The sequence below is a fragment of the Cervus elaphus genome, chromosome 5, assembly GCF_910594005.1.
Source record: "Cervus elaphus chromosome 5, mCerEla1.1, whole genome shotgun sequence".
NCBI classification, from domain to species: domain Eukaryota; kingdom Metazoa; phylum Chordata; class Mammalia; order Artiodactyla; family Cervidae; genus Cervus; species Cervus elaphus.
The window spans coordinates 4,606,855-4,632,700 of record NC_057819.1 but is presented as its reverse complement, the minus strand read 5'-3'; the positions used below and the strand labels follow the sequence as shown (position 1 = coordinate 4,632,700).

Sequence of the window (25,846 nt, the reverse complement as noted above, 5' to 3'; positions counted from 1 at the left end):
CCTTGGGCCACCCCTCCAATGGGCACCGTTGTCACAGAGGAGGAAGACCAAGGGCCAGAGCGGGGAGATTACACAGCCAGGGCCCGAGAGGCTGGCTTCAGATCCTTGCAGCCTCCACAGCCTCTGCTGGGAACCACCGGCGTCAGGCCCTCCCACCAAGCCTCGGAGCTGGCCAGGATCCAGCCCGCAGAGCTCCGGGAAGCTCAAGGCCTGGCAGCAGGACGTCAGCCCTGAACTCCCAAGGCCACAGCCCTGCCCCAGCACTCAGAGAGGCCTGGCCCCTTCTGCCCAGCTGGGTCCTGCCGTGCCTCCTTCTCCTTTGAAATCTGACCGGCATGCCTGCTGCTGGGGTCGGTGTTTACAGTGCCAGGTTCAACCCCATCCGCATCTTACCTTTGCTGTGAGACCAGGCACCATTCATTCGTTCCCCCTCCACCAAGCCTCGGTTTCCTCATCTGTACCGTGGAGACTGTGACGGTGCTGGGTCCCAGGGCTCTATGACACCAGTGCACAGAAGCTGGGCACAAAGCCGGCGTCAAAGATGGTAGCTTCCTCGACTTCCCTGGAGGGCCAGGTGGCTGAGTCTCTGCACTCTCAGAGTGCAGAGGCCCAGCTTCAATCCCTGGTCAGGGGACTAGATCCCACATGCCACAGCTAAGATTTCGCACATGGCAACAAAGACCCAGTGTAGCCAAATAATTTCTTTTTTTAACGGTAGCTTTCATTATTATTCCCATCAGACCTGTGACAGTCCAGGTTCAGAGAGGTGGAATCTTGCTGGATGTCAGCAGCTAGACTGTGGCAGTTAGAACCCAGGTCTCCCTGCAGCCTGGTCCTGGGTAACCTGCGCTTCCCCCACCACCCACCTTGGCGCAGGTTACGGCGGCCCCAGCCACAGCCTACAGACTGCCCCACAGGGGGCACAGCAGTTAAAGCTGGCTTGGCAGAAGAGACAGGTTGAAACTGTCTGCCTCACACCGCCCCGTGCAGCTCTGCCCTGCTTGCTCATCGTCCTTTCTCCCCCAGGGGACCCGTTTCTGTCCAACACCTTCACTGAGACCAGCAGCCACTGGCCCCAGGGACCGGCTGGGCCCCCAGGCCCCCCAGGACCCATGGGTAAGTTGAGTCCAGGCCTGGGGTAAGGGGTAGGGCTGGCCATGAGGAGGGAGCTGAGGGTGGAACTTCCTGGTGCTGTACTGTTTGGAACCTGAGGACATGCTGTCTGATTCCAGGTCCTCCTGGACTTCCTGGTCCCATGGGGATTCCTGGGAGTCCTGGACATATGGTGAGCATTTCTCCAAGTTCTCCACTCATCTGTCCGTCCACCCCTGACCTAACCCACCCATCCTCTCACCTATCCACCCACCCACTCATCCATCCACCATCCATTCCTCTATCCTTCATTCATTCACTCGAGCTGCTATGGAGCACTTAATGTGCAAACTACTTTCCATGAATCTTATTCAGTCCACATGGCAAGGAACAGGTGTTGTTATCACCCTAGGACAAGAAAGGAGGTGGAGATTCTTGCCCTAGGGCTGTGGCCAGCACCTGGCAGCTTCCAGATCAAAGTGGGGACTGCCTGACTCCACCATAACTCTGAACACTGACCTGTGTCAACTCCCCGCTCCGGGCAGGCCGCCGGCTGTGTGGTGAAGGGCCCAGAGGCCCAGGCCAAGCTGGGGAACCCTCCCCTGCCCCTCTGCACCCCAAGTTCCTGCCCACTCCACCCTGCCCTGGTACAAGGCTGAGGCCCTGTCTTGTTGCTCAGGGACCCCCAGGCCCCACTGGACCCAAAGGAACCTCCGGCCACCCTGGAGAGAAGGGCGAGAGAGTGAGTATTGAGGCAGCCCAGGTGGAGGGTTCTGGGGAGTCCTGGGCGCCCCGGATCAGACCTCTGACAGCTCACTCCATTCCTGTCCTCCCTCCTGCAGGGACTGCAAGGGGAGCCCGGCCCCCAAGGCTCCATGGGGCAGCGGGTAAGTGACGCGGCTCGCCCAGCAGCACCTCTCCAGGAGCCCACAGGCCCAGACCCCTGCCGTGGCTCCGTCCGCTGGGGCCGAGCCCCCGACCCTCCTGGGCTGGTCCAGCGTGAGCTCTAGCTCCATTCTCCCCCCATGTCAGGGTCCCGTCAGCCACTTCCATCTCCCTTGCTCTGGCTCTGTGTCTCTGGACCTCTTTCTCCGTCTGCCCTTTGTGTGTCCTTCTCTCTGACTCTCTAGTGCTCTCTTTCTCTGTCTCTCCAACTCTGGTTGTGGATTTGTCTATTTCTCCCTTTAGTTTGTCTTCCCCAGTGGCTCAGACAGTAAAGAGTCTGCCTGCAATGCGGGAGACCCGGGTTCGATCCCTGGGTCGGGAAGATCCCCTGGAGAAGGAAATGGCAACCCACTCCAGTATTCTTGCCTGGAGAATCCCATGGACAGAGGAGCCTGGCGGGCTACAGTCCACGGGGTCACAAAGAGTTGGACTCGACTGAGTGACTGAGCACACATCTCATCGCTACTGATACGGTTTGGTTTAAGTCAACCATCTTGCTGCTTGTGTTCTGTTTCTCCAATCTGTCCTTGACTTCTTTTTTCCCTCTTCTTTTCCTATCTTCTCTTGGATTGAGAATTGTTTACAACTCTGTGTTATCTCCGCTAATGATGTTTTTATTATACCTCTTTGTGTTATTCTTCTGTGGTTGCTCTAAGGATAACAAAATGTGTCCTTGACTTAGCACCATTTACTTGAATTATGATACCTTTCCGTGTATAAGTGAGAACATTACAAATGTATAATTCACCCCCTTCTGTCCTTGTGCTGTGGCTGTCACGTATTACACTTCTGTATTTGTTTTAAGCCCGCAATACACTGTCGTCATTGCTTTAAACAACCAGTTGACTTTTAAAGAAGTTTAAAAAATGAAAAAAAAGAAAGTCTTTTACATCTAATAATGTGTTTGTCATCTCTGATACTGTCCATACCTTCCTTTAGATTCAGATTTTCATACAGTATCATCTCTCTTCAGCCTAAAGAACATCCTTTAGCCTTTCTTGTAATGTGTGTCTGCTGGCAACAAATCCTCACTGCTTTTGTTTATCTAAAACTGTCTCTATTTAACCTTAATTTTTGGAAGTTATTTTCACTGGCTATGAAATGATAGGTTGGCAGTTTCCTCCCCCTTTAGTACTGTAAAGATATTGTTCCGTGGTCTTCTGGTTTACGTAGACCATTATAATTTCTCATGAGAAACTGGCTGTTGTTCCTACTGTTTTTCCCCAGTGCATAATATGTCTTTTTTTTTTCCTTTGGCATTTAAGACTTTTCTCTTTACCCTTGGTTTTCATCAGATTGATCATGGTGTGGTTGGGTGTGATTTTTTTGTGTTTATTCTGCTTTGGGTTGGCTGAAATTCCTGGGTCTGTAAGGTTTCTGGGTCTTGCTTTTGTTGGTTATTTTGTTTAGTGAATACAATTCTTTTTTACAGCATTTTTTGAGTTCACAGCGAAATAGAGTAGAAAGTACAGAGAGTTCCCATATTGTCCCTGTTCCCACACGTGGATAGCCTCCCCCACCACCGACATCTCACATCACAGTGGTACATTCGATGCAGTTGATGAACCCAGATTGTCATGTCATCATCACCCAAAGTCCATAGTTTACATTAGGGTTCATTCTTGGTGTTGTACAGTCTACAGACATTGTTAGATGTATTGTGATGTGTATACACCATCATAGTATCATATAGAATATTTCACTGCCCTTAAAATCCTCTATGCTTTGCCTACTTATCCCTCCCTCCCCTATAACACCTGGCAACCACTAATCTTTTAACCGTCTCATATGTTTTTGCTTTTTCTAAAATGTCATATAGCTGGAACCATGCAGTATGTAACCTTTTCAGATTGGCCTCTTTCACTTAGTAATACATATTACAGGTTCTAGCTTGTCTTTTCATGGATTGATAGCTCCTTTTAGTTCTCTTGGTCTGAATAATATTACATCGTATGTGCCACAGTTCATTTATCCATTCACCTACTGAAGGACATCTTGGTTGCTTCCAAGTTTTGGCAATAGTGAATAAAGCTGCTATAAACATCTAGGTGTAGGTCTTTGTGTGGATGTAAGTTTTCAGTTACTTTGGTTAAATATCAATGAATGCAACTGCTGGATCATATGATAAAAGTAAGTTTAGTTTTATGAAAAATGTTTTCTTGTAAGAAACACTGTGTATGTGTGCGTGTTGAGAATACTTGAGATAGACTCTTAGTAAATTTCAATTCATTCTGGTCACCATACTATATATTAGATCCTTAGGTTAGAATTTAGTCATCGGGGAGCTCCCTGGCAGTCCAGCAATTAGGATTCAGCACTTTCACTGCCACGTCCCAGGTTCAGTCTCTAGTTGAGGGAATGAGATCCCTCAATCCCCATGGCTCAGCCAAAAGAAAAAAAAAAAAAAAAAACTTAGTCATCTTATAACTAAAAGTTTGCATCCTTTCACCAACCTTTTTCCATTCCCTCCCTCCCCCAAACCCAGTCCCTGGCAACCACCGTTCCACTGTTTCTCTGACTTCAATGTTTTTGGTTGTTTTTCGGATTCCACATATAAGTGACACCATACGGTGTTTGTCTTCCTCTGTCTGGCCTATTTTCTTAGCATAATGCCCTCCACATTCATCCGTGTTGTCACAAACAGCAGGATTTCCCCCCGCTTTTAAAGGCTGAATAATATTCCATTGTGTGTGTGTGTAAATACCGCACGTTGTATTTATCCATTCATCCATCGGTGGATGCAGGATGCAGGATATTCTTTCCATATCCTGGCCATCATGAAACATACTGCAGTGAACGTACCTCTTCAAGACAGTGGTTTCCTTTTCTTTGGATGGATACCCTACTGTTAATTTCTTGAGGAACCTCCATACTGTTTTCCATAATGGTTGAAGTTTACATTTTACATTTCCAGTTTACATTTCCACTAGCAGTATTCAAAGGCTCCCCTCTTTCTGAACTCTCACCAGCATTCATTATCTCTCATCTTCTTGATAACAGACGTCCCAGCAGGTGCCTTTTCCTGATGATGAGCATCTTTTCACCCCTTGGCCACTTATATGTCTTCTTTGCAAAACTGTCTATCCATGTCCTTCGCCCGTTTTTAAATCGGCTTATTTGGGGTTTTGCTATTGAGTTGTATAAGTTCCTTATATGTTTCAGATATTAACTCCTTATCGGATATGTCGTTTGCACGTATTTTCTCTGATTTCATAGGTTGCCTTTTCATTTTGTTGATGGTTTCCTTTCCTGTGCAAGAACTTTTTAAATTAGGTTGTCTTCTTCCTGTTGAATTTTTAAGAGTTCTTTGTATTTTTTGGATATACAAAGATATACCTTTATACACCTTTATCAGGTATGCCTGTGTGTTCAGTCGCCTCAGTTGGGTCCAACTCTTGGCAACCCCGTGGACTGTAGCCCACCAGGCTCCTCTGTCCTTGGGGATTCTCCAGTTAAGAATACTGGAGTGGGTTGCCATGCCCTCCTCCAGGGGATCTTCCCTACCCAGGAATCAAACCAGCATCTCTTTTGTCTCCTGCACTGGCAGGCGGGTTCTTTACCACTAGCGCCACCTGGGAAGCCCTTATCAGGTATATCTTTTGCAAGTATTTGCTCTGAGTCTATAACTTGTCTTCTAATTACCTTGACACTCGCTTTTGCAGAATAAAAGTTTGTAGTTTTAATGAAGTCCAGTTTATCAATGATTCCTTTCATGGATTGTGCTTCTGGCATTGCATTTAAAAAGCCATCATCAAACTCAAGGTCACCTAGGTTCTCTCCTATGTTATCTTCTGGGAATTTTATAGTTTTGCATTTTACATTTAGGTCTGTGATACATTTTGAGTTGATTTTTGTTAAGAATATGAGATCTGTGTCTAGATTCATGTTTTTGCATTTTTTAACCAGTTTTTTAAAATTAGTTAATTAATTAGGCTGATCTTAATTGTGGTCCATGGGCTCTTCCATCTTTGTTGCAACATGCAGGATCTTTAGCTGCCGCATGCAAACTCTTGAGTCGCTGCATGTGAGATCTAGCTCCCTGAGCAGGGATTGAACCTGGCCCCCTGCATTGGGAGTGTGGAATCTTAGCCACTGGACCACCAGGGAAGCGCCTATCTTTATTCCATTGTGTTGCCTTTGCTCCTTTGTCTAAGCTCAGTCGACAGTATTTATGTGATTCTGTTTCTGGGCTATCTATTCTGTTCCATTGACCTATTTAACTGTTCGCCAATACCACAGTGTCTTGACTACTGTACCTTTATAGTTAAGTTTTCTTTTGAGCACTGTTTTCAGTCTCTCACAAATTTTGCTAAGTAGCAGTTTTATTCTCATGTAGTTCAGAGTATGTTAAAATTTCTCTTGAGATTTATTCCTTGGCCCGTGTGTCATTTAGAAATCTGTTTAATCTCCAAGTACTGGGGAGTTTCTAATTATCCTTTTCTTTTCTTTTTGGCTGTGCCGTGTTATGGGACCTTTGTTCCCCAACCAGGGATGGAACGCACGCCTTCTGTAGTGCAAGTGCGGAGTCCTAACCACTGGACCGTCAGGGAAGTCCCTCCAGTTACCTTTGTTAGGGATTTCCAGTTTAATTCCACTATGGTCTAAGAGCATATATTGTATGATGCTGGAAAGTGAAAGTGAAAGTCGCTTACTTGTGCCTGACTCTTTGCAGCCCCATGGACTATACGGTCCATGGAATTCTCCAGACCAAAATACTGGAGTGGGTAGCCTTTCCCTTCTCCAGGGGATCTTCCCAAACCAGGAATCGAACAGGGGTCCCCTGCATTGCAGGCAGATTCTCTACCAACTATCAGGGAAGCCCAATGTATGATGTTTATTCTTTTTAATTTGTTGAGATATATTTTATGGGCCAGAATGTGGTTTGCCTTGGTGAATGTTCCATGTGAGCTTGAGAAGAATGAAAAATATTTTAATTAATTGATTGATTTTTATTTTTGGTTGCGCTGGGTCTCTGTGGCTATGCGAGCTTTTCTCTAGTTGCGGTGAGCGGGGCTGCTCTTCACCGCAGCGCACAGGCTGCTTGCTGCAGTGGCTTCTCTCGTGGAACACAGGCTCTGGGTGCACGGGCTTCAGTAGCTGTGGCTGTTGGTCTCTAGAACACACTGGTTTCAGCAGTTGTGCTGCTCCACGGTATGGGGTCTTCCCGGACTAGAGATTGAACCTGTGTCCCCTGCATTGGCAGGCGGATTCTCATCTACTGTACCAAAATACTTTTAACAGGAAAAATCTAAATAATATTAGATCTTAGGCCCATGTGTCCAACACAAAAAGCTTAAGAAACAGAACTGGTCAGCACCTTTGACTCTCTCCCGTGCTCCTCCCCTGTCACGCTGTCCTTCCCTTAAAGATGCTTTAAGGGAGCATGAAATCCTGGCCAGCAGACTGAGGAGCCTAAGACTCCTGGCCAGCAGACTGAGCAGACTGAGGTAGCGTTCTCGTGATTTTTTTCCTGTTCTAGGTAGAACTTCAGGGAAGGTGTGATCTGGGAGACTAAAGGCTGAAATTCTGTTGGATTTCTGTTTCTGGACCATGGTCTCTGATACCAGCAAGAAGGGCCTTTGCTGGGGTAGGAGTATTTATTAAGAGGCCTGGGAAGAATGTGGTTGTCCTCAGCTAACTGACCTTATAAAGAGGGCCTTCAGCTGAATTCTAGTGTTTCTCTTTGGCTTTTAGAATTTCCATTTCTCTGCTTATATTAGCCATCTGTTCTTAAATGTTGTCTATTTTTCCCATGCAAGCCCTTGGTATTAATCATAGCAGTTTTCCTTCTGTATATTTGCGGTTTTTTTTTTTTTTTGTATATTTGCGTTTTTTTTAAGCCTATCTGATAATTCCAACATACATAGCCTATCTGACTCCAGTTATGATATTTATTCAGCCTCTTAAAACTGTGTTTTTTGCCTTGTAGTACATCTTGTAAATTTTTTGTTGAAAGGTGGATATGATGTGGGCTTCCCCGGTGGCTCAGTGGTAAAGAATCCACCTGCAATGCAGGAGACGTGGTTTGATCCCTGGGTCGGGTGGATCTCCTGGAGGAGGGAAATGGCTACCCACTCCAGTATTCTTGCTTGTGAAATCCCAGGACAGAGGATCCTGGCGGGTTATAGTCCATGGGGTCGCAGAAGAGTCAGATACAACTTAGCGACTAAACAGCAACGGGAACAAGCCTCTGCAGCAAGCAGGCCTTTAGTAAGGCAATGGTGAGGGGTCGGGAGGAAGTGCTCTGTGGTTGTATTGTTAGGTCTCAGGGTTTCGTTGAGCCTGTGCCCCTGGGCGGTGAACCTCACAAGTGCTTCTCAATTTTATTTTGGTTTCTCCCCTTTACGTGGAACAAGATGGCCAGAGCGGGCTGGCATTGGGGTATTTCCCTTCTCCCATGTCAAAGGCTAAAATTGGCTAAAGTTGGGTATTTCCCTACTCCCATGTTAATCAGGGACAGATAAGACCAGTCAGTCAGGCTCTGGAAAAGTAGTTTCTCCTTTGGGCAGGCCTTGTTAAGAAGAACTGAATGCTCTGGGGTGTTTCAAGATGGTTCCTCTCCCCTCTCCCAGAAAAAAAAAAAAAAAAACAGGAGGGGATTTTTCTCCAGGGTTCACTGTGAGGACCAGCTAGAGCTCCTGGAGGTAAAACTCATGAAAGCTTCTGCCACCCCGCCAACTCCACCATCAGCCCCACCCAGAGACTGGGTCCCCTGAAATTTTCAGCTCTGGGACTTGTCCACACTGAGCCTCCAGCATTTTGGCAATTACTTTTAGGTTTCACCAGCCTGGCACTGGGTTCTCAGGAAGGCTCTTGCTCCACTCAGCTGCGGCCCACCTGTCTGTCTGTCTCTGCAGCTTGGGATGGGGGTGGGGAGGTGTAGGCAGCAGCTTGCCAGGTGACCTTACATCTTTGACGGCTCAAAGAAGAACTGTTGATTTTTCAGTTTGTTCAGCTCCTTACTTATTGTGAGGACAGAATGGTGACTTCTAAGCTCTTTATATGCTGGACCAGAAACCAGAAATCTGTTTTGTTTTCATCTTCAATCACACTTGGAAAAAAAAAAACTGGTTGATGTGTCTTCAAATGTTTTTCCTGTTTCTGCCCTTGCTTCTTTCCTCTGGGACTCCAGTTATGCTTAAGTGAGGCTCCCGTGAGTCACTGAGGCTCTGTCAATTTTCAAAAAAAAGTCTTTCCTCTCTTTGTGCTTCAGTTAGAATTGTTGCATTGACCCGTTGTCAAGTTAATTGATTCTCTCTTCTGTTATGGCCCATCTTCAGTTAATCCCAGCTAATGAATTTTTTATTTCAAATATTATTTTCATTTCTAGGATTTCCATCTGATTCTTCTTTATAATTTTCACATCCCTTCTGAAATTTGTTATCTTATCACCCATTATATCAATTCCACTAGATTCTTTAACATATTTGTCACAGATTTTTTTTAATTTAAAAATGATTTTATTCTATTTTATCAAAAATTTTTAAACTTAATACAATTTTTAAAGGTTACTTTCCATTTATAGTTATTACAAAATATAGGCTATATTTGCTGTGTTTTACAATACATTCTTAAGCCTATTTTACACCCAACAGTTTGTGTCACAGATATTTTCAACTCCATGTCTAGTAATTCAAATATCTGGGTTGCCTATGGATCTGTTTCTACGGACTGATTTTTCTGTTGAGGATGGGTCAGATTTTTTGGTTTCTTCACATGTCTAATAATTTTGTATTGCATATTGGACAATGTAGATGTCATAGTGAAGAGAATCATCCTCTGATGAGTGTTGACTTTTGCTCTAGCTGAGGGCAAGCCCTCAGCTTCATGACTTTAGGATGGGCAGTTTGCGGACCATCCAAGGATTAGAGGAGAGAGTCTCTACTGACTTTGCTTCCCTGCTGTGGCTCTCTGCTTTCCAGTATCTTCCCCTCAATTTCCTCCTCCTTTGCGGTCTCAACCCCAGCCTCTGACTCCTCAGGCCAGGAAGACCAAAGCTTCCCGCTTGAGCCATTTGCCAGGCAGAGGGGCCTGGGATGAGCCCTCAGAGGAAAAACCATAAGCATGGATGTTATCCAGTGTGGTTCCCTTCTTTCTAAGGTCAGATATCCTTCAGTTACTGGCTATTCTTTATCACTTTCCATTGCCTTCGAACAGTTGGGTTTTTTTGCATTTTTATCTTGTGTTAGTCCAAACAAGCTACTCCCTATCTCTCTCAGCCTAGCTCAGCCTCTCTCTCTCTCCCCACAACCCCCAAGCCCTCTTTCCTTCCCTCTCTCACTGCTCCTACCTCTCTCTCTCCTCGCAGGGAGAACCTGGCCCCAAAGGAGACCCTGGTGAGAAGAGCCACTGGGTAAGCTCTAGCCCAGCGCTGACGTCCCGCTGCCCCCCTGCCCTGGACACTCAGGAGATTATACGGGGTGGGGGCAGCCCATCCAAATCCCCTTTGCAACCTGGTCTCCCTGGTCAGAGCCTCGCCAGTTCTCAGCCCCTGCCCCCTCCCCGCAGCCTGCCCCTCCCCAGTGGGCAGGGCCGGCCTTATCAGCAGACCTACACTCTCTGTCTTCCGCCCTGTTTCTGTCTTCTCTCTGCGGCCTTTGCAGGCCGGGGTGACCCTGCCGCTTCCTCCTGGGCCATTTGGGCTGACCCAGTCCAGACTGCATGCCCTGCCGCCATAGCACTTCCCAGCAAGGGCTTTGGCTTCTGCTCCCCTGTCTGCAAAAGAAAGGGAAGCAAGAAAACAACATCCACACAGAAGAGGGGGCCAGAAGGCCTTAGGAAAGCCATGAAGCACAGGAAGGGAGGTGCAGAAACGCCGAGGTACACAGGAGCCCTTTGGTAAAAGGGATGGGGCACTGGACACCACCGAACACATTGGAAACGGTGAATCATAGGAAGGGAGGCCTGGAAACCATCATGGACCCAGTGTACATGGTGAATGAAGTCAAGGGACCTAGATCCATTGTACCCAGAAGACGTACAATTAACATGAGGTCCTCAACACCATCATATCCACAGGAAACCCATGAGGAGGGGAAGGAGAGGCCTAGAAACTGCCATATGCACCAGAGAACCATGGAAAATGAAATAAGGAGATCTAGAAACCACTGTACACAAAGGAAGCCTAGAAACCGTCACATGCACAGAAGATATAGAATAAATGGGAAAGGGGACCTAGAAGCCTTCACCGTCATGAGAGAGAGTTGCAGTGAATGAATTTCAGGGCCTAGAAATCACCGCCCCCCACCAGGAAACATGGAGGGAGCACCAGAAGCCCCACAATGCAGGGACCTGGAAACCACCACTGCCATAGGAGGCATTTGGAGAACGGACATTTGGGATGGGGGCAGACAGGAGAGGCCATTGGGGCATTCTTCTGGAGGCTGGCATTGTGCCCCCTCCCTCCCCTACCCACTCCTGGTGCAGTCTGGCTGGGACGCCCTACTTCCTGGCAGGCCCTAGTTAATGAAGACAGGGGGGCACCCAGCACCTGCCCCGCCCTCTGTGCTCCTGACTGTGGGTCAGTGATGGATACAGCCGTGGGAGCCCCCCCCCTCATGCACGAGCCCTCCCCTGTGTCTTCCCATGACGCGTGGGGTCCTGCTACCTCTCTGTCAAGCCTCTCCCAGCCCCTCATTGCCACCCTACTCGCTTCCCCACCTTCCACCCCCTAGTGGCTCCAGAGTCTCTTAAGCATACTGTCAGCATCGGCATGAGCTGGGCTGGGGGTCAGCTAGACCCAGGAGATCCCAGCCTTCCGGCCCCTTCACTGGCTTCTTCAGAGGCCTGGGGGAGGTGGGAGAGGTGGGATGAAGGCTGAATTAGGCTGGGCAGCCCCATCCCTATATGGGGGGGCCCAACAGGAAGACAGATGCCTGAGCTCTCTCAGAACAGACCTCAAACTCAGAACCACCTTTGGGAGAGACTCCCACCGCCATGAGGTAGCAGGGCCCCTGCCCATCCACCTGCCTTCCCCTCACCCACCTACCTGCTTTTCTGTCCCTGCTTGCCACCTGCCTGGGAGGGGACCTGCTGGGCTGGGGGCTGCATGAGGCTCTGGGGGCTGGGGGACCAGCTCTGTTGGGGGCAGGTGGGGATGAGGTCTGCGTGGGGAAGGGCTCCTGTTCCCACACTCACCTGCCAGTCCCCACTTGGTGAAGCTCTTGCAGACATTGACCTGGCTGTGGCTCAGCAGTGACACCCAGTGGTCAGGAGGATGCACTGCAGGCACTGGCCCATCCAGACCAAAGCCCATACCCCTTATTCAGATAGGAAAAGCTGAGGTCCAACTCCACAGAGTGAATTATTGGCAGAGCTGGAACTGAAGCCCAGGCTTTTCAGCTCCTAGGGCTGGGGGAGCCAGCTAACTGTCCCCAAGCACCTCCTTGGTAGTGCCAGGCCCCAGACTGGGCACGGTGGACACAGATGTGATCTGGACACAGTCCCCACCTTCAGAGTGGTCACAGTAGGGGTGGGAGGGAACAGACCAGTAACCAGAAGTGACAGGACAGGGGGGAGCTCAGCTGTGATGGCAGGGGGCAATTCAGCATCTTCTTGTTGGGGAGACTCAGGCTGAGGCCTGGCAAAGGGTGTTCTGGCAGAGGAGAGGAAACATCATGTGCAAAGGCCCTGGGGCAAGGGCAAGCCTGGGGTGTCTGAGGAGCTGCAAATACTTGGAGTGACAGAGGGTGACAGGCAAGGAGTGAGACACAAGCCAAAGAGGCTTTTGGGACTTAAGAGGCCATATTGAGAAATGTGAAGTTTGTGCTGTAGGTGGTGGGGAGCAACTCATTGAAATGTTAAGCAGGGGAGTGATATGGTCAGATTTTTATTAGCAAAAGATCCCTCTGATTGCCACGTGGAGAATGGATGGGAAAAGGGAGCAACGTGGGAGCAGAAAGAGGGACTAGACAGGAGGCTGTCCTCGTCAACCTGGCAAGAGGCTGCGGGGGCCGGAACTGGGAGGCGGACAGTGAAGATGGACAGATGTCAGTGGAGCTGAGAGACACGTGGGTGCTAGTCTGGCTGTGGGATGAGGGGGCGAGAAGTTAAGGGAGATGTTTACAATAGAGAAAGACAGAAGACAGCCAGGAGAAGCTGACCCTCTGAGCTTTCTCCGTGGAAACCGGGAATGTCTGTATGACAGCTAAGGGGCTGTCCAGCAGGCCCTGGACACTCAGGCCAGGCTTGGGGGCACTGGGGCATCATCGATGCAAATAGCAGGCCACTTACCCAGAATATTTATTTTTGCATTTCCCCCCCAGATTTTTTCTTTGAAAAATTTCAAATATATAGAAAAGTTAGTTCAATGACTGTCCTTATACCCTTCTTCTAGGCTGACCAGTTATTACTATTTTGCCACATTTGTTCTTTCACTCTTTATATATTTACAGATCTTTTTTCCTAATCCATTGGAAAGTAAGTTGCAGACCTCATCTGCATCTCCCCCAACACATCAATGTGTGTCTTGAAAGAGTATGGACGTTCTCCCAAAGAGCCACAGTACCACAGTCACCCCTAAAAAAGTTGACATTAATTCAGCTACTTAGTATACAGCTTACCTATAAAGCAGATGGCAACCCACTCCAGTACCCGTGCCTGGAGAATCCCATGGACAGAGGAGCCGGGTAGGCTACAGTCCATGGGGTCGCAAAGAGTTGGACACGACTGAGCAACTTCACTTCACTACCTATAAATTTTACCAGTCACCTCCAAAATGCATTTTGTAGCTGGTTTAAAACAAACAAACATACAAACAAACAAAACGAACCCAAGATCAAATCAAGATTCGTGTATTGCATTTGGTTGTCATGTCACTAGGTTCTTCTAATCCAGAACAGGCCCCCTGCCCTTTTCTTCTTTCTCTTGAGGTTGTCTTTGTGAGACTGTCCCTCTGTCTAGACCGGCCTGACAGTTCCCTGTGATGAGATGCAGGTGAACCGCCCTCCACAGGTGCACCAGCTGGGGAGGTGGTGCCCTCTGACTGAATCTCATCAGGAGACGTGTGACGGCAGCTTGTCCCACTGTCCATGCTCCAGAGGCTTACCGTGGTTTCTGAAGGTCATCTACGTTTAGACGGGTGTTAATACTTGAAGCGGAGTCACTGTGACCCGGTGACCCCCAGGCTCCACGGCCAGTCAGTGGAGAACAGTCCCATCCCATCCTGTGATGTGGACAGGACAGCCAGGTCATAAGGGCCGGTCCTAGCATGGCCATGGGCTCGCTCAGAGCGGCCACGTTGCGAGGACTCGTTAGATGTTTTTTGTGGGAAGAGCTACCTTGAAGGTAGCAATTGTCCCAAGATGCATATTGTACCCCATCCCTTCATTTAATCTGCAGTAAGTAAAGGACTCAGAAGAGACTCCGAGATGTGTCAGGGCTGGAATAGTTCTTGCCGTCCTGGTGCTTGGTCAGAATTAAGATCTCTACATCCCGGAAGTACCTTTAGTCTGGACTAGGAAAGAGGAAGGAAGGAGTAAGGGTGTGTGGAGTTTTGACAAGACCATGGGCCTTATGCTAGGGGGAGGAAAGGACAGATGGACAGACCCTGGGAAGAAGGGAAGGTGAAGGCCAGCTGGCGGTCCCTGACCAGAGCCCTGGGCAGCGTCAGCACCACTTGAGACAGGAGACCCCAGAGCAGGGAGGCCCAGGGGAGGGGTTTGAGGGGTGCTGGAGACTCAGCTGAGATGAGAGGGCGGGGCTGAGGGCTGGGCTCCCTCGTGTGCAGCATATGGACCTGGAGCCGTCAGAGCCCTTGGGAGGAAGGGGCCCAAAAGGACTGGGGAGGGGGCACCTGGGCCTGGACTTCAGCCTTGCCAGCATTTTAAGCCTAGCTACCCAACAGTGATGCCACTCAGACATCTCCTGATTTTACACTGATATGCTCATTTGGACATGAGTGGGAAGACGATTGGAAAGTAGCCTGATCCCAGTGGTGGAGTTAATTAGACGAGACAAACACAGTATTGAAGGCAAAACTGAGTCAGTTCAAAGACTGCTAAGTAAACAACAGTGCAAGTGGCCCAGGGATGTGGCAGGAATCCTGCGGATGTTGTGAGAACAGCTGGTTTCAGGCAGCAGAGATGCAAGAGCGGCTGTGGCTCTGGGGCAGCCTCATGGCAGGCCCCAGGATGGCAGGGCTGCCCCTGCAGACTGGCTTCCCCCCGCCCCCAGTGCAGCGAAGACGTGCAGGGCTGTGGGCAGAGAGCAGACAGCTGGGTGGGATCCTCCCAAGGGGGTTGCTTCTGCCTGCCTTGTCCCCCTCCTGTCTTCTCCGAGTCTTGTTCTGGCTGTCCGTGGGCCCTGGGCTGTGGCAGGTGGTGAGGGGCTGCGGGTGCATGCCCAGGGTGGGGCATGGGCCTCCAACAAGCTTTGCAGGGCCCCCCTCCCCTGTCCCCTTCACGGCTGCATCTGTCTCTTTCCTCCACAGGGGGAGGGGTTGCACCAACTACGCGAGGCTTTGAAGATTTTAGCTGAGAGGGTTTTAATCTTGGAAACAATGATTGGGCTCTATGGTGAGTAGAGACAGATGGACAGACAGCCCAGCCCCCGCCCGCCAGCCTTCCCCAGGCCCCCCAGGGTGGAGCTGCCTGGGCCCAGTCAAGAGGCTGGAGAAGGTACCTGACCTTCTCCAGGTGGGGATGTGAAAGGTCAAGACCACTCATCCCTCGATGACTGGTCCCACGAGTCCACAGGGGAAGTGGGGAGCCCCAGAAACCCAGGCCTCCACCCCTGTGGTCAGACCTGGGGCTCCAGAAACTGGGTAATGTGGTTTCCAGGCCTGCAGAGGTGTCAGGGCTGACAGATTTTGAGTCTGAAGGGAATGATGGGCAGCAGAGGATTGTGGGTAACAGAGCCAGACTGCAACAGTACAGGGGATCATGGGTAATAACGTCAGAACCTGGGCCACCGGGAGGATTATGGGCAATGGATCCAGACTCCAGGCAGAGCCAGTGTGCACGTCCACGGGCCAGCAGGTCACAGGGCTAGACTCCAGCAGGGCAGGGGACTGTGGGTGACACAGCCAGGCTCGGGTCCCAGGGGATTCTGGGTGATGTACCACCCTCCAGCTCTGACCCGAGAGGCACTCACTCAGCAGGCCCTCCTGGTCCCAGGATGACCTGGGAGTGGGCTGGGACATCCTCCCCCAGGCATTCATCCACCAGTTCTCCACCCATCTGGTCACTTAAGGAGCCAAGTGAGCCCCGTCCCCACTTAGAAGGAGAGACCAAGATCCTGACAGAGATTCGAGCCCAGGTTCCTGCCCCTCCCCTCAACTCCCCGGCCCAGCCCGCCCCCGGAGGCCAGACTCGCACCGTCTGCTCTTCTCGATCTCCCATCAGGCTCCTAGCTTACAGAGCTTCCTGCAGCAGCAGGCTCAGCTGGAGCTCCTGGCCAGACGGGTCACCCTGCTGGAAGCCATCATCTGGCCAGGTAACGGCAGGGCGGGCAGGCAGGGGCAGCCCCTGCCAGGAAGGGCCTGGGAAGGGCCTGGGAAGACAGACGGCACCTCCCAACACTGGATCCAGACTAGCAGCCACCACCCCCTCTTCAGCCCTTCCATCCGGCCAGCAGACAGTGTCTGGCACAGAGAAGGTCCTGGTGACTAGATCCCGAGTGACTGAGCACCTGCCCTGTGCCAGGCACCTCGCCGGACAGGTTCCAACAGATAAGACAGACACAGTCCTGCTCTCGCGGAGTTTAGGGTGCTGCTGCGGGGGGGGGTGGGGTGGGGAGGGGAGCCCTGGAACTGGGTGTTAAATCCAGGGTGAGGAATACCATAGCAGAGTGAGTACTGGCAACCAGGAAAGCACAGAAGTGCTCCTGATGCAGGCTGGGGTGTGGCACCTCGGGAGGGCTTCCTGGAGGAGGCATCTGAGTGGAGACTTGAAAGGCAAGGACCGGGGGCAAGTAAACAGGCAAGAGGAGTAGCACGGCCAAAAGCCGAGACCAGGGAGAACCCAGAGGGATTGTTCTGTGAGTTTGCTGAGGGGCGAAAGCTGAGGCTAGAAGATCTGGCAGGCGCCCGTTTGAGAGGGTCCTTGAATGTAGGCATGAAAAGAGGTTAGCCACACCTGGCTGACGCAGTGGGGCTGAGGAGGTCTCCCCAAGTTAAACTGGAGTCTGTGGCGGCCCTGGAGAGAGGGAGGGATTGACTGCCCTTGGGGTTAATCCTCCCCTACCTGCGAAGAGGCCCCAACAGCCACTCTTCTCCCAGACGCCCCATCTCTCAACGCTTCAGTGCACACAGCCTCAGACATCGCATGTAACCTCATGTCTGTTCTACAGATGGGGAAACTGAGGCCCCCAGCAGGAAGGAAAGCTGAGGTCGGAGCCATCTCCTTCATTTGGCAAAAATGTAGGGCACACCTGCCGCGTGCTGGGTCTGGGCAGGTGCAGAGGCCGATCTCAGGGTACCTGCCTTGGTGGTGGTGGGGTCTTCAGCATCTATAAAGGTGAGGGCCACAGGGAACAGGCGCACCAAAGGATGAGTGTGAAGGGAAGCCTTCCTGCAAGATGGGACCCTTGCATTAGTCATGGAAGGTTCTGAGTGTGCTGGGAGGAGGGAGGAAGGCAGCCCCCACAGAGCCCCGCCCACCAGGGGTGGGAAGGTGTGCGGGGTCTGCTTACAGAGCTGCTCCCGCCGCGCCACATGGCTTCCCCAACTTCTAGAAACTTCTCCAACCATCTCCCAGACCTTCTCCTCTCCCAGGACCAAGGACCAAATCCCAGGCTCTCAGCTCTTTGTCAGGTGCCCCCCCACGCCCCCTCTCAGGAGGACTGGGACAGGAGCCAGAAAGGACACACTGTGGCCTTGCCTCTGTGCCCCGCCTCTCCTTCAGCAGCCCAGGGAGGAGGTGCCAGGCCCCTGGCAGGGCCCATGTCCACTCAGTGTGGCCTGGAAGGGGGGTGCGGGAGGAGGGGAGCAGAGGAGATGGAACCCTCCCCGCTGTTGCATCATGCACAGCAGGTGCTAACAGAAGACCCAGATGGGCTCGTGTTTAGACTGTGATTGATAACGATAGTAGTAACAGCTGTCACCCACCCGGGTCACCTGGGCCGGGGAACTTATATCCATCATCTCCAGTCCTTGTAACATGCATTCTAGGTGGGCAGTACCATGTCCACCTCACAGAGGGAGAAACATGGGTTCAGAGGGCTCGTGCGACTCCTGCAGTGACACAGGGAGAGCTGTGAGCCCCCGGGGCCCCCTCGGTCTGGCCTAAAGCTCCAGCTCTTTGGGCTCCTTCAGCAGAGGTTCTCCAACCCTTCTGCTCCGCTAGGCACTGAGGGGGGCCCAGGGGAAACCAAGGCCTTGAATTTGGTCATGTCAGAAACAGCATCTCATGACCGACTCACTGTGACCAGACCTGCAGGAGTTGAAGACACACCAACCTTGTGACTATTGTAATCCAATATTTACTGTGAAAACCACTTTCCACTCCTGGTCACCTTAAACACTTTACAGGAGTGTCACCCCCAAATCCCAGAACGGGCTTAGAGGTTCTGGGACTTGCTCAAGGCCGCATGACTGGAATATGGTGGGGCCAGGACTTGGTCCAAGCTGATGTTGGGACCTGAGTGCTGGGCTACCCTCCTCCTGTGCCCCCTGGTTTGGGGCATGAAATGTCCCCTGACTGTGACTGCAGATACCTGTCTGCCCCAAATCTCAGTCCAGAGGTTCATGGGACACAGGGTCGGGACACTAGACACTTATGATTATGAGGCTGTAGCCGCTTTCCCTTCAGTGGGAAGCTGATGCTCAACCAGAGTCCAAGTGTTGGTCCTATGAACAGGGTTTTGGAGGCTCAGCCAAGTCCTCCATCCTGGGGCTCTCCCTCTGGAAAAACAGCCCATCCTTCCAACCTGCCTAATCCATTTGAGAAGGACTGAGGTGATAGTGACAGAAGGCTTCCTGGAGGAGGTAGGTCCTGATCTGTGTTCTGAAGGATGAGTAGGAGTTTTCCAGGTGGGAAGAATGCCAATTATTCAGTTTTACTTTTGGGGGCCAGCTAATTTGCAGGTTGGGGCATATGTCACCATAGCCAAATCGGAACTGACTTCAATAATCACTGGAGTTGCCCAGGGCTTCTGTATCTGGACCATCCCCCGAGTCTTAGAGATGAGACAACTGAGACCCTGACCGAGGTCCAAAGCTACACAGTAGATCAGTGGCAGATCCTGGCCTTCCTAAACCCTTCCCCACTACAGGTGGTGTAACCCAAGGAGAGAGAAAGAGTGATGCCTGGCCTTAGTTTACCCAGATATGAAATGGGAATGACTCAGGGCACACCTCCACATCCAAAATATGTTAATGAAAAAGTACTTTTTCATGGTGCATCCACTACGTACGAAGCATTTCAGAAACATGGTGGGTTTATCCCCACCTGTCATAGAAAATCAAGTAGAGGCCCTGAGTGCTTTAGTTGGGTTAGGGGCTAGTAACTCCCAGGGGGACAGGCACTAACCAGCTTTGCAGACCTCCTTCTTTCCCACAGCTCTGCTTCCAGACGACAGAGCCCCACCCCCAGAGGGCCAAGGGGAGGTGGGTGCCTCACACAGACCTCACTAACCTGGCCTCTCTCCGTCCTCCCTCTCTTCTTCCCTCCGGCAGAACCAGAGGGGTCGGGGGCAAGCCTTGCCGGCACAGGCACCCCCAGCCTCCTGCGGGGCAAGAGGGGAGGACACGCGGCCAGCTACCGGATCGTGGCCCCCAGAAGCCGAGACGAGAGAGACTGAGGGTGGTGGTGGCCCCTTGGGGAGGGCCAGCCAGGCTTCCCTTCCCAGCCTGGCCTGGGCCAGCTGCCTCTGGGGTCTGCCTGCCCGTATTTATTGATATCCTCAGGGTTCCTTCCACCACCTAGGCCTTTGGGTGGGGGTCTTGATCCTGGCACCCCATGTGCCTCTGCCTCCTATGAGGCTGAGCAGGGACTGGGGCCTGAGAGGGAGGCATGGCCCAGGTGAGAGGTGAGGCCTTGCTCAGGGCCCTGGGCCTCAGTTTCCCTCTGTGAAATGGGGTTATGGAGGTCTGCGGGTTTGGAGCTTCTGTCATCTCATCAACTGCCCAGCCCTCCACACGCCCAGGGATGACAAGGGCGGGCAGTCTCGCCTCCCGGCTCCCCAGCCAAACCTGGGGGGCCCACCTGTACCCCTCCTCATTTTCTGGTGCTGGTTTCCTGACCCTGAGGTCAAGCTACCTGATCTGACTGGATGTCCAGGGCTCCTTGTGTCAGTTCTGACCCCTGAACCCTCGGTCCCTTCCATGGTCCAGGGGAGGGGGCCGCCCGCTTCCACAACCGCTTGTGACAGCCCCAGCAGGTAGATGTGTATCAGCCAATAAAGGCCCCCACCTGACTGCCCACCGGGCTGGTCTGTGTGCGCTTAGACGGCCGGGCAGGCCAGCAGCTCTCCTCTGTGGCCTCTGCTGTCCCCCTGAGGGCTGTGGAGCTGGGCTCCCTGGCCATCACCTGGCAGCTGGGGGACAGGGTCGGGGGGCAGAGCAGAGGCTCAGGTCATCCCCAGCCCCGGCCAGGTGTCCAGCAAGCACTGCCCTGCTGCAGTCAGCCATTCGTTCACTGCTCGCTCATTCACTCAGCCCCCTGATGCCAACCTAAGAGTCAGACAAGCACTGCCCCACCAGATCCAGGCTGAAAAGTGAACTGGGTTTTATTCTGAACAGTACCGGGGCAGGGTGCTGGGGGGCTACCCCAGACCCCCTCCTGACTCTCAGCAGACAGGGCTAGGGCTCTTCTCACCTGAGGGCCTGCCTGTGCTAGGGGGGCCCAGGACCCTCAGGGTGGGCAGGCCCTCCCCTCCCCTGAGTCACCAGCGCCTCGGTGCCCACCTCCCCGCCGACCAGCAGTGCAACAGCCCCCTCCACTCGGCCCGTGGCCGCCAGGGCCACCACCGCCTGCTCCGTGGGGAAGCCCATGCGTTCCAGCTGCTGCAGCCTGCGGCGGGGAAGGGGCAGGGAGGGAGGGTCAGGGCCGTCTCCAGCCCCCCAACAGGGCAACCCCCACCCACCCACCCCACCTTACCGCAGAGAGGAGACGGAGGACTTAGGTAGCCAGAGTGGGCTGTCGGGGCCCTGGGCTGGGCCCTCAAGCAGCGAGGCCTCGATCCCCTCCTGTAGCATCTGCTGGTCCAGGGCTGCCCACAGTGGGGTCCCCGGGGGAAAGCCGGGCCCAGACCAGGCCAGTCCAGCCTCTGAGGAGCCCTCCCAGAGCGGCTGCACAGGCCTCAGGCCCGGCGGGATCGGGACTGAGCCTTCACTGAGGGGCCAGAGGCTAGGGGAGGCCATGTGGGGAGGTCCAGGGGTGGGGGGCCTGGAGGGGCAGAAGCAGAAGAAGGCTGACTGCCAGCCACTGGCGCGGCTGCCACCACCGGGGCCAGTGTCCTTGGCATCACCCTCACCTCACTCCGGCGGGATGGGCGACAGGCAGCTCAGCTGGGCCACCTGGGGCGGGGAGGAGCTGGAGCGGCCAGCACCCCGCCAGGGCCCTGCATAGGACACCCTCCTGCAGCGCCTGCAGTCGCCACTCCGAGAGCTCCAGCCACCGGAAGGCCCCGGCCGCGTCTGTCTGCCCAGGGCAGGGCGGCCGGTCAAGGAAAACCACATACAGCTGGGGGGAGCCCATGCCACATGCCAGGTCCCGTGCCAAGTGTGTGACGGGCATTCCCTCCTGTCTCCTCACCGTGGCCCTGCCAGAGCAGTGTCATCACCCTCATCAGCGCGGAGGCTCAGAGAGGAAAAGGGGCCTGCTCGTGGCTACCCAGCCAGCAAGAGGTAGTGGCATGCCTCATTCCTAAACCCGTCTCACCCCAATTCAGCCGCCCCCCCCCCGCCATCCCCCGAGCCCTGTGGGCTCACTCAGGCCCAGGCCTGTGACACCAGGCCCACCCCTGGGCACTGTCATAGCGAGGGCAACACGCTCCCCTCTCCAGGATCCAGCCGGGCGTCCCCAGTCCTCAGCAACCCCCGGGGCCAGCCTGCGCCCACTGTTCCCTCTGACTGCAGTGTCACCCCGCAAGGCATTAAGCCTGTGTTCAACACACCTGCAGCAGGCCGTCCCCCTTCTGAGGCCAGGAGAGCCCCAGGCTCACTTTCACCCTGGTCCTTCGCCCTCTGTGCTGACTGCGGGCCCATGCTCTCCTCTTCCACCTCTCATCGGGACCCCTCATCCTGCACGGCCTTGGTGTAGCTGCCATCTCCACTGGGACGTCCAGACTAGGCACCTCCCAGGGCCCCTCGGCGCCCAGGCTCTCCTTTAAACTGTAATTGGCACCTCTACATGGCCACGAGCCCCCAGTCCCCAGCCCAGAGCTGGAGAGAGGAGACTCGGAGATGCCCCTGGAATGCGTGTGAATGACGGGGGCCGGACTCCTCGTGCCAGTTCCTCCCTGGCACCCTGGGGGCCCAGCCACGGAACCCGTGTGTCCACAGCAGCCCTGAGCCCTGGCAAAGGATACAGGCCAGGCCGGCGAGGAGGCCACAGAAGAGCTGCAGGAAGGGTGGCTCGGAGCTGAGCAGTGGTGTCAGGGCGAGCAGCAGCCAAGGCAGGAGCCACGCTGGCAGGGCCCCCCGGGGCCGTCGAGGGCGAGAACCCTGTCCTGCCAGCATGGCCAGGTGGACGGGCATGTACCCGCAGCCCCCGGCTGCACCGGACAGCCCGAGGCCTGCCAGCAGCACCGCCAGCAGCCCGGAGGCCAGCGCGAGCAGGCTGGAGGCATGCAGGAACCGCAGTGTGCCCAGGTGGCGCTCCTGCTGCCAGCCCAGCGTGGGCAGGAGCAGCAGGCTGAGCAGCAGGCCGGGGAGGGCCGTGTGGCCCAGGGCATGTGTGAGCAGCCGGTGCGCTGGGGGAGAGAAGCGGCTTATGTGCCAGGTTAGGGGCTGTGGCCCCCGAGTCTGGCCCAGGTGTGCCGGGGCCGTCCACCAAGCCAGCCTCCCCCCCAGGGGAGTCAGAGCCTGCTCACGGCCAGCACTTTCACCCCTGGTGGAGGGGACCAAGGGCTTCCAAACGCTATGGCTACCCGCACCCCTGCTGCTTTAAGTAGAACAAGCCAGACCCAACAATCAGTCTTCTTAAGAGCAACCAACATAGGTGAGTCACTTCACTTCTGTGAGCATCATTTGAGTTCCTCAAATTCTTGGGAAACAGGTGCTCATCTCCTGCCAGTCCTCAAACCCCTAGCTCCTCCTTTCCATTTTCGGGCTTAGCTGAAAGCCTTAGTTTAAGGGAAAGCCACCAGACAGGGGAGCCATCTGAAAAGAATTCCTACTCACAGGCTCCCAATCCCGTGCTGCCCCTCTGCCCTCCCTCCTCGGCTGTGGTTGAGCTGGGCATGCTCCCGGCCGAGGCGGACCTTCCCTGGAGCACTGGGTCTGACCCCTGCCTGACCGCTGCAGGATGCACGTGCTCCTGCCAACTGGTCGCAGGCCCTACAGCAAATCTCCTGCCTCCAAGGCCCATGTGGCCGGCCCTCACCCTGCCTAGGGTCCAGCAGCAGCTCTGGGGCCAGGACGAGGCTGGGGCCGGCCCCCAACAGCCACAGGGCGCTCATTAGCAGCATCAGGACAGAGGAAGCGAGAGGCAGCGCCGGGGTCAGGAGGCCAGGGGGGCCTCTGGCATGCATAACTCGGCTGAAGGTGCTCAAAGGTGGCCGTGGGACTGTGTGCTAGGGGGAAAGGAAAACAATAACAATAGTTATTATTGCAGCTTTTATCTGACCTCCTTTCAGCTACCATAGCAATAGCACCACTTTACAGAAGTAGAAACTGAGGCTGGAGAGGTCAGTGCAGGAACTTGGCTGCAGAAGAGTTCCGAGCCTAGCCATGTGCTTAGCCATTTCGCTGTCCCACCTGCCTATGTGTGAGAATGTGAAGGTCAGGCCCTCATGGGCCCTGAAAAGGAGCCTGGAGTGGGAAGCACGGGGAATGGGACACTGAACTCCCCAATTTTGGAAGGATTTGTACAGCCCCAACGGGGCAAATTGAAGGCCATCTTCTGCCTCCCTGTTCCCTCTGGCTACAGACTAGCCACCTTCCTCCCGCTCCCCTCCACTGACTTAAGAGCTCCAGGTGGCCTCAGCTGCCCTTGACCGAGCGGGCAAGGCCAGCCAAAGGGCAGACAGATTAGGGAGCTAGTGGAGCCGGAGGGCTGAAGGAGGGGCAGCCGGAGTCCACACAGTGACACCAGACAGAGACACCCCTCCTCCAGCCCTGATCACAGCCCCTCTGGCCCAACCCTCACTTTCACAGGAAGCTTCCAGGATCCACTTCACTTCTTCCTGTTGTCGACTCCTGTCTCAGCAAGTCTAGAGCCTCTCCTTCCTCATCTGTAAACTGGGGATTAAGAAAATTCATTCCTTGTAGGATATGAAAAAGGAATGGACTAGGCAGGCCCACAACTCCTGCTGGATAAATGGTAGCCACCTAGGCGGTCCCCACCAAGGGGGAGGCCTCAACAGGGAAGCAGCCGCTCCAGCCCAGCTGCTCAATCGTGTCAATCCCCTGCCCTCGAGGCAAGGCTTTCCCTCCTGTGTTCTCCCTCCTCACATCCAGCCTGTCTTCTAAGCCCTGCTGGAATCCCCTCTGGTACCCTAGCATGTCTCAGGACTCCAACTGAGCCGATGTCACAGGATAGGAAGGGAAATGCCAGAGATAAGAGGGCTGCCTCATCTGCTCCCTTGTCAGGGGCATCCTTGGCATTAAAACCCACCTGCCACTCTCTTGCAGAAAAAATATGGAAAACTCTGCCTGCAATGTCTTTCGCTCCATTTCGCCAACAGCAAACTCCTACTCATCCTCTGAAGCCCAGCTCAAAGCGCCCCTCGCCCCCACCATCATGGAGCCTACCCTATCTAATGAGTACCGCTTGGCCAGTTTTCTAGGCAGGTGATCTGAACTGGGGGAGGAGGGATGCTCCTCTCACTCACGGCCAAGTTTCCCAGGGTGCTCCTAGCACAGAGCTCCTGCTTTGTATGTGTTCGTTGAAAAGAAAGACAGTAGCTTTGTTCCAGGTCCCTCTCAAGGATTTGAATGAGCCCTGCCCTTTGCAGGACCTGGGCCTCCACCTAGGGAGATCGGGTTGATTCCAAGAAGCCAGGCTGGTGTCAGCCTTGCGGCACTGCTATCCTCCTGCACCCTGAACGCTGCAGATCTCAGTCTCTTTATCTATAAAATGGAGCTGTGTACCCTCGGACCCCGCCTACCTCTCCGGGAAACCGGAAGGACAGAGTAGAAAGATAGGGATGGGGATGATTCTTCCGGGTCATGGGCAGTTGGGGGTGGGGGGGTCCCGGGTGTGCGTGAGACTCAGCTTTGTGACTTTAGGAGATGTAACCAAATTCCTTGGGCCTCAGTTTCCCCTTCTGTAGAAACAAAGAGTGTTGGATGAGGGGTGATTAAGAGACTTCGCAAATCTCGATCGTTACTTGGGGTGGGGGTGGGGGGTCTCGGGCCGGGCGCTACGTTCAGGGCCTCCCGTCCAGCCCACCGGTCTCGGCTCCCTCCCCCGCGGGCTGGGCCACGTGTCCGGGGTACTCACTGCGGAGCGCGCCCCCCCGCCCCCCGAAGGCCGAGTGGGGCCCTCGGCTGGCAGGCGGTACTCTAGCTTCCCGCCGAGGCCCGAGCCCATTCTGCTCGCCCTCCGGGCGCGTGACCCCGGCCGACCGGTCGGCACGCCACCCCCTTCTCCGCCGCCCGCCGATTAGTCAGCAGTTGTTCAAGGCCCGGGTCCCTTCCCCCTAGTGTTCCCGCCGGCCTCCGTTTCCCTCCAATGTAGTCTCTTCAGAGACGGTCCCTAGAACC

At 53.8% G+C, this 25,846-nt stretch overlaps 2 protein-coding genes across 14 annotated transcripts in view; one reads left to right on the top strand and one right to left on the bottom strand.

Moving 5' to 3' along the window:
* The window catches only part of EMID1 (EMI domain containing 1), a 39,371-nt gene extending 18,975 nt beyond the window's left edge, over positions 1-20,396 (top strand). Inside the window, exons 10-17 of one of the 8 annotated variants that reach the window (XR_006340982.1) lie at positions 1,027-1,116; positions 1,233-1,285; positions 1,772-1,834; positions 1,935-1,979; positions 10,346-10,390; positions 15,467-15,551; positions 16,380-16,470; positions 19,652-19,685. Coding sequence is in view for 7 of the 8 variants with exons in the window: in XM_043901429.1 (XP_043757364.1) it covers positions 1,027-1,116; positions 1,233-1,285; positions 1,772-1,834; positions 1,935-1,979; positions 10,346-10,390; positions 19,652-19,873 (518 nt within the window). In the remaining variant the exon portion in view is untranslated. Of the gene's footprint in view, positions 1-1,026; positions 1,117-1,232; positions 1,286-1,771; positions 1,835-1,934; positions 1,980-10,345; positions 10,391-13,430; positions 14,681-15,466; positions 15,552-16,379; positions 16,471-19,651 lie in introns of those variants that run through there. The other 7 variants (XM_043901430.1, XM_043901431.1, XM_043901429.1 and 4 more) reach the window with 7 other exon arrangements.
* Positions 20,397-20,678: 282 nt separating this feature from the next.
* Positions 20,679-25,819, bottom strand: RHBDD3 (rhomboid domain containing 3). Of its 6 annotated transcripts, none has more exons than XM_043901437.1 (7): positions 25,584-25,743; positions 25,249-25,407; positions 23,523-23,712; positions 22,507-22,890; positions 21,451-21,613; positions 21,075-21,362; positions 20,679-20,987 (listed from the first exon to the last, which is right to left on the bottom strand). In XM_043901437.1, exons 2-7 carry the CDS (start codon positions 25,309-25,311, stop codon positions 20,810-20,812), a joined length of 1,266 nt encoding a protein of 421 aa, XP_043757372.1. In that variant the 5' UTR covers positions 25,312-25,407; positions 25,584-25,743; the 3' UTR covers positions 20,679-20,809. The 6 variants fall into 6 exon arrangements, with proteins under 6 accessions (XP_043757372.1, XP_043757374.1, XP_043757373.1 ...); XM_043901439.1 differs by lacking the exon at positions 25,249-25,407 and adding an exon at positions 24,288-24,379 and having other exon boundaries at positions 25,584-25,719; XM_043901438.1 differs by lacking the exon at positions 25,584-25,743 and adding an exon at positions 24,288-24,379 and having other exon boundaries at positions 25,249-25,386.
* Between the last annotated feature and the right edge of the window lie 27 nt (positions 25,820-25,846).

Excerpts from the sequence above, each read along its gene's own strand:
- RHBDD3 (XM_043901436.1), bottom strand. The coding sequence starts at position 25,673 with ATGGGCTCGGGCCTCGGCGGGAAGCTAGAGTACCGCCTGCCAGCCGAG. Across the intron at positions 21,614-22,506 it reads CCTCCTCGCCGGCCTGGCCT|ACGCGGCCGGGGCCTTCCGG; the intron begins GTATCCTTTGCC and ends CTGGGCAGACAG. Across the intron at positions 21,363-21,450 it reads GCCCATCCCGCCGGAGTGAG|GCCCCCCACCCCTGGACCTC; the intron begins GTGAGGGTGATG and ends CTGCCCCTCCAG.